Raw genomic sequence first — 7,557 nt, forward strand, 5'->3', positions numbered from 1 at the left:
AAAACAAACTCGTCATCATTAGCCGAATGATGCAGGTAGACCGAACAATAATACATAAAGACAAAAGAGACATGATGATTACACACAACAGCTAATAACATAAAAAAAAAAAAACTAAAAAAAAAAACAAACAAAAAAAAACATCTAAACAATTAGGTTGTGAACCTAGAACAGACAGATGAAGAACATAACACAAAAACTTCAAATGGAATCCAGAAGGAACATAATAAAAATGACACATGTTCTCAAATGAATTTCTCTCAAATTACAGTTGGACTAAAAATGGATCCATCATGGTCCAAGTCTTGTGTATTGGAATAAAAAAAAAAAATAAAAAAAAAGAAACAAGAATATGAAACAAGACAAAACAATGGAAACTCCTTGTTTAAATCTTTGCTTAGTGTTCTGCATTTAATTTTTTTTTTTTAGCAAATTAGAAACTTTTAGAAAAAAAAAAAATAATAATTTAGAAACTCAAGAAATGCTAGATTCCCGAAAATGAAAGGACTAAGATCTACATACCAAGCTTTAGCTAGAATGGCCTATATTCCAACTTGCACAGTCAGGAATTGGCTAACAATAGGTGCTGTGTAGTCTTTAGTCTTGGTCTAGTATAAAGGTATGGGTGACAGCAGTCAGTCAACAACCAGAATCAGCTTCAGCTTCTCCTTTGTGGAACTACTGAGGATCAGACAGCGCAACCATGAAGGTAAACTTTATTACAGCTCCCAATCCATACAATTTCACTCAAATTACTTTAATGTGGTATTTTCCTCCCTTAAAACCACTAAGAGATTAACTATATAAAATTTCAGGTCACCTTTTATGAAGAAAGAAATTTCCAGGGTCGCTCTTACGAGTGTACCGGCGACTGTGGTGACTTCTCCTCCTACGTGAGCCACTGCCACTCTTGTAGAGTGCACAGCGGATGCTGGATGATGTATGATCATCCCAACTACATGGGAAATCAGTATTTCTTTAGAAGGGGCGAGTACGCTGATTGCATGTCCATGTTTGGAATGAGCAGCTGCATCAGGTCCTGTCGTATGATCTCTATGGTGAGCTCCATGAACTTCTTGACGCATTTATTAACTGACATTAGACAACAGTCCTAAATTTATTTAAACCATTTATTTTGAAATCAGAATGGCAAACTGTGTGAGATAGACCTAGATTTTTGTTGAAGTTAGACTTATGACTACATGTGATAATGGTTCTTCCTAATTCATTTATACATAACTGACTTCTCTTCCACAACAGCACAGAGGATCCTACAGAATGAGGATCTACGAGAGGGAGAACTTCATGGGTCAGATGTATGAGATGATGGATGACTGTGACAACATCATGGACCGTTACCGCATGTCTCACTGCCAGTCCTGTCATGTGATGGACGGCCACTGGCTCATGTATGAGCAGCCCCACTACAGAGGCAAGATGACCTACTTCAGGCCTGGAGAGTACAGAAACTTCAGCAATATGGGTGGCATGAGATTCATGAGCATGAGGCGTATCATGGACTCCTGGTACTAGTGTTCAGATGTTTCAATAAAATGATAACTCTACAACATAAAACTGTCTGAATAATCATTATTTCCAATATTTACATGTGTAATCCACCAAAAAACACACACACACACACACACACACACACACACACACACACACACACACATACACCTCACGAGACAGCCATAGCCTTGAGTGCAGTTCTCTAACATCGACAGTGCAGTTCTCTAACATCGACAGTGACCTGTCCTGGCTTGTTGTCTTTTCCTGCTCCTTTCCCCTTTCTCCTCCATCATTCATATTAGAAATATAACAGCAATGAGCCACAAACTGATCCAGACCCAAATGTACAGCAATTGTTTAAGGCCAATACCAACATTGCATGGGATATAAATCTAGACCTTGCTCTGAGGTTTGGGCTTGTTAAAGGTATACTCCACTTTTTTTGGAAATAGGCTCATTTTACAACTCCCCCAGAGTTAAACAGTTGAGTTTTACCGTTTTCGAATCCATTCAGCCGATCTCCGGGTCTGGCGGTACCACTTTTAGCATAGCTTAGCATAGATCATTGAATCGGACAAGACAATTAGCATCTCTCTCAAAAAAATGACCAAAGAGTTTCGATATTTTTCCTATTTAAAACTTGACTCTTCTGTAGTTACATCGTGTACTAAGACCGACGGAAAATGAAAAGTTGCGATTTTCTAGGCTGATATGGCTAGGAACTATACTCTCATTCCTGCGTAATAATCAAGAAACTTTGCTGCCGTACCATGAGTGCAGCAAGCGTAATGATATGACGCAGCGCCTGAAAATAGGTCTAATAGGTTAGACAAACTTAGTCCCGGCCACGTTGGAAGTTGACGAGCTGGGGATTATTTTCAGGTGCTGCGTCATATCATTACGCCTGCTGGAATCTCGCTAGAGAGGCCAATCTACTTCAAGTGAAACTAAACAAGCCAATGCACACTGGCGTGCAATCATTTGCATCAGCTGTTCAGCCACGCAGCACGGGTATATAATGAGCAGTAGGTGCGATTGCACTTCAGCTTTTTGCTTCGGGGGCCGAGCGTTTCAATACTGTTTTTTTCAGTGACTGTTTATATTAAAGGGGGGGTTGAAATGCTCATTTTCACTCAATCTCCTGTTAATCTTGAGTACCTATAGAGTAATATTGCATCCTTCATATCTCCAAAAAGTCTTTAGTTTTATTATATTTATAAAGAAAGATAGGCTGTACCGAGTCTTTCCGGAAAAAAACGAGCGTCTGGAGGCGGGCCGTGTGGGCGAAGCTAAAGCTGTGTAACCGAGCTAACAACACACAGAGACATGTGAAGCAGTTACTCACTGCCTGCGACCGCGAACCTTTATCATTGTGACTGCTCGATCCTTAAGCAATAGACGATCTGCAAATCCGTCGATCTGGGCTTTGTTTATAAAACAATCATCGTCGAAATGCAGGGAACAAACAGTCTTGCACAAAAACAAACAGTCTCTGAAAAAACAAACTCCATCCACTGGTCCCTTAGCGCTGGGTTCTTTAGGAATCTGTGCAGGGTTGTCTTGCCCTGGCAACCAAAAACACACTTCTTTGGTGATATTGACTTCCAAAAGCTGAGCAGAGCGCTTTGATGAGGTAACATACTGCTTTCGCTCTCTTCTCTCTCTGTCTGGTCTACGAGTGCGCGCGCGCCCGCGGAGAAGTGCCCTTAGGACTCATATAAGGAAATTCCGCCCCAGCTGACGTCACGAAGACCCATACTCGAAAAAAACTTTTCGAAACTTGTGACAAACCGGAAGGACAATTTTTGGCACAGAAATACTCCTTCAAACGTACAATTTAATTTTTGAAACTTTGTCCATGTTTAGCATGGGAATCCAACTCTTTAACAGTGTAAAAAACTCAGTATGCATGAAATAGCATTTCACCCCCCGTTTAAACAAGCGAGCTCTCCAGGAGGATCTCTCACGTCTGGTGTGGGCGATACAGCGTGGCAGCGAGGTCGACTTTTCTCTCTCTCTCTCTCTCTCTCTCTCTCTCTCTCTCTCTCGTTTGTGTTGTTTGTCACTGAGCAAAACAAAAAGACTGTTCTTACAGCTGGTACGGTGCACCAAGAGCGCTGAAAAGCCGTTCTTACGGCTGGTTAGATCACCGTGAAATAGAGACAGCGCACGACAGGCTGCACACTTCCCTGTCTGTGTCCGCTGCGACCGTTCCCATGCATGCTTTAGCACCAAGGAGAGCAGTCCCCTGAAAGAGCTTACATGGTTGGAGCACTTCTTTTTAAAGATGTCACTCTACCTGTGTGTTTTTGAATGCGGTCGTTACCTGGGATCATGGGATGGTCACGAAGGCTGCATCGCGTGTCTGGGCATTGAACATGCTGAGGCAGCGTTCGTGGATCGTGAGTCATGTCATCTCGGAGCTACGGTCGAGACTCTCGTTCCTGCAAAGGGGCGGAGTCCCTGCGCCTCTGCAGCGATCTAACCCTCCTTAGTGGGTTACTTCAGGCAGTAGTGAGTAGTTCCCCCTGGGAACCCTCATCCCTTCCACGTTCCGCAGACCATCCACGAGGTGTGTACCAGTCGTTTCCTTCGGCGCTCCCCACGATGAACAGATGCCGATCGCTGCATCGGAGGGTGTGTCAGACTCCTCTGCGGATGATGATTTGGCACTGCTGCACCCTTCGGGTGGGACAGCGGTGCCCTAGTCGGACCCAGAGATGATGGCCATGCTTTCCCGGGCTGCCCTCGAGGCTGGATGATTGGTTTCTCAGGGTGGCACGTGCTGGTTCTCAGCAACCCACCCCAGTGCCTTTCTTCCTGGAGGTGCATGAGGAGCTCACTGGGGCGTGGACGGCACCTTTCACTGCCAGAAACCGTCACGATGGCTCCTCCTCCCTCACCACCCTTGATGGTGGGGCGACTAAGGATTACACACACATCCCACCAGTGGAGCAGGCCGTTGCTATGCAACTGTGCCCTAACTCTACTTGGCGCGGAGAGCCGTGTCTCCCTTCCTGGGCCTGTAAGTACTCGTTGGACTTAACCCCCTGAGGTCGGCTATCGCGCCGGCGCGATAGGCTCGTTTTTTTCCGTATGAGTGCAAAAAAAAAAAAAAAAAAAAAAAATTAATTTTTATCTTATATGCTTGTGTTATACATCAATCGATCCTGTTTAGTGTGTATTTTTTTTGTGTATGTTCATAATAAAAACAAAGTGTTGTGCTTTTCGCCAAATAAAGAAAAATAAACATGATGCGAGTTCTGCCTACTCTCCGTCAGTGTAGTCCATTCTGAAACCCGTCCGAAAATGAACTGTAACTCAGCGAATACTCAGTCAAACAGGCATACAGTCACACAGGCATGAAGCTTGAATTCTCTTCTTTTCAATGAAGTAATTTTTATAAAAAACAAATATTCACAGTTTATGTAATATGTATGCAAAGAGAGAGATGTCAGTCGTTCTCATCTCAGCTAATTAAGTTTTAATGTGCTCCGCCCACGGAGAGCGCGAGCTATTCAAACGCAAATGTGAGGTGATCCAAACAAACCTGTGAAACGCCCACATCAGCTGGATAACACACACCGCGAGTTCACTTTCAGACTTATGTACTTTACGATGCTGTGAGGAATAATACTATCTTGATAATAATCCTGCAAAAATTTACCTCAGAAGTTCTGGAAGTATCATTTCGAGGAGCAAACGGATCCCGAGGAATTAGGTCAGTTCTGTTTGCTTTGTTCTAATCGGAATGAATGAACGCAAAGATGCGTGCTGTTGTGGAGCTACTACAGCTGGCAAAAATACTGTTTAAATATTGATCGCGTTTCTGTGTATGAATGAATGAACGAACGAACGCACAGATGCGCGCTGTTGTGGAGCTACTACAGCTGGCAAAAATACTGTTTTAATATGAATCGCGTTTCTAAGAATGAATGAACGCACAGATGCGTGCTGTTGTGGAGCTTCTACAGCTGGCAAAAATACTGTTTTAATATGAATCGCGAATACAAAGAAAGATTACACTGGAAATATTGTTACAATTTTAAATGTTGTTGTAATTGTATAACCGTAAAAAAAAAAAAAAAAAAAAATATATATATATATATATATATATATATATATATATATATATATATATATATATATATATATAAGGATAGATGTAAACAAAATCTTAAAAGGTCATTATAAGCCTTCTCTTTAAATAATTTTATTATGCTTTATTAGTGACACATTTGGGAAGAGAATATATTCCAAATCTGAAAATACAGTATGAGAACAATTAACTGCACAATTAGTAGAAATGTTTACCTTGGATATTGTACAATTTGCAAGCAAAATTTGTGGAAAAAAACAACAAACCAGTTATATATTGTCCTTGCATTCTTGTGGCTCATTCTTGTGGCTACACACCTGAATGAAAGGCTCATTACGTATGCAGCCTCATTATGCGGGCCCCATTGACTCCACAGGTGTGAATCACGCCCACCCGCATATGGCCTTTCCAAACAAAAAGTGTTTTACAAGATTTAAATCAATGTATTGTGTTATGTGAATGATTAGGCAGGATGATTTTCACATAATTTTGAAGAAAAAATTCTAGGCAACGTCATCCATTAGTCAAAAGTCTTATTTACATATATTTAGAATGTGTTTTATGGCCTTATTTCAGAAACTTTAGTTTTTTGTTTTTGAAAAAACCATGCATAAACATTATTCTATCAAAAATACAAACATGTACATGCAAGTTGTTCACATATTATGGTAGCCCTGTTTGTGCTAAATAGAGTGAATTTACACCTTTGCCATTAATATGTTTATAAGCATCTGAAAAAAGCACAAATGTCAGGGCATGTCAGAACATCTCAAGGACCCCAAAAACCCCCCAGACCCCAGAGGGTTAACCGGCAAGGCTTACAAGGCCTGTGGGGAAGCCGCCTCTGCCATACATGCCATGGCATTGTTGCAGGTCCTTCAGGCCAAGGCACTGAAGGACCTGCACGAGGGTGGTCATGATCCCCAAGTTCTCCAAGAACTTCGTGCCGCGTCGTGCAACGACTGCGTGGTCGGTGGGTCGTGCGATGTCCACTATGGTGGTCCAGGAACGCCATCTCTGGCTGTGTCTAGCCGACATGAGGGAGACCGACAAAGTCAGGTTCCTTAACTCCCCCGTGTCCTAGACTGTCCTCTTCGGCGATGGGGTAGAGAACTTCGCCCAGCAATTCATGGCTGTACAGAAGCAGACTGAGGCGATTAAGCATATCCACCCAACCGCCTGCGGTTCCTTAGTCTACTCATCGCCGAGGGCGTCCTCCTGCGAGGAGCCAGTTGCAGGCAAAGCCAGAGGTAAGTGGCCCTAGGGCGGGTGACCCGGAGATGGATGGGACTGCTCTTCAGGAGATGGTGACTGCACCACTCCCTCCCCCGGAAGAAGGCCGGGTGGAAAATCTTGTGTTCCCTTTTGTTTGTGTTCTGCCGCTGGCGTCAAAACCAGCGGTATCCAAATTTTCAATAAAAGAGCAATTTCTTCCATCTCTGGGTCCGAAGAGCGCCCAGAGAGCAGTGGGAGGAGAGAATCCTCACCACTCTCATCCGCCTTTTCTATCGCCAGCGGGCAGCAGAGTGCAGTTCGGGAAGGCAACCAAGCCTCCTCCTGCGCCTCCTGCCCTGTGGAACCAGGTAAGTGTTGCACAGCACACTCAGACCCCGCTATAGGCCGCCTCCCAGAAAGAGCCTCCCGAGCCGCGTCCCCACGCTCCACCTCGTTGCCCCACTGCGGGTACGCCTATGGTCCCTTTGATCCCACTTGTACGGTCTCTGCGAAATTGGTTAGCTCTCCCTAGTCCATCTCGCTGGGGCATTCGGACCATCAGGCTTGGCTATGCGATTCAGTTTGCCCGGCGTCCCCCCAAGTTTCAGGGCCATCCACTCCACTATAGTGAGAGCAGCCGATGCCCATGTCTTAAAAACTGAGATCGCAGTCCTACTGGCGAAGGACGCGATAGAGCTGGTCCCTCCAGCCGATATGAGGTCAGGGTAATA

At 43.9% G+C, this 7,557-nt stretch overlaps 1 protein-coding gene across 1 annotated transcript; it reads left to right on the top strand.

Annotated features, from left to right (window-relative positions):
* Positions 1-703: 703 nt before the first annotated feature.
* Positions 704-1,533, top strand: LOC308691804 (gamma-crystallin M2-like; the record flags this gene model as incomplete). The annotated part of the gene is made up of 3 exons (XM_081367365.1): positions 704-709; positions 816-1,058; positions 1,261-1,533. The coding sequence occupies 3 exons, from the start codon at positions 704-706 to the stop codon at positions 1,531-1,533; spliced, it is 522 nt and encodes a 173-aa protein (XP_081223491.1).
* Positions 1,534-7,557: the final 6,024 nt, after the last annotated feature.

Source organism: Scardinius erythrophthalmus, assembly GCF_964197995.2.
Source record: "Scardinius erythrophthalmus genome assembly, chromosome: 6".
Taxonomy (NCBI): Eukaryota; Metazoa; Chordata; class Actinopteri; order Cypriniformes; family Leuciscidae; genus Scardinius; species Scardinius erythrophthalmus.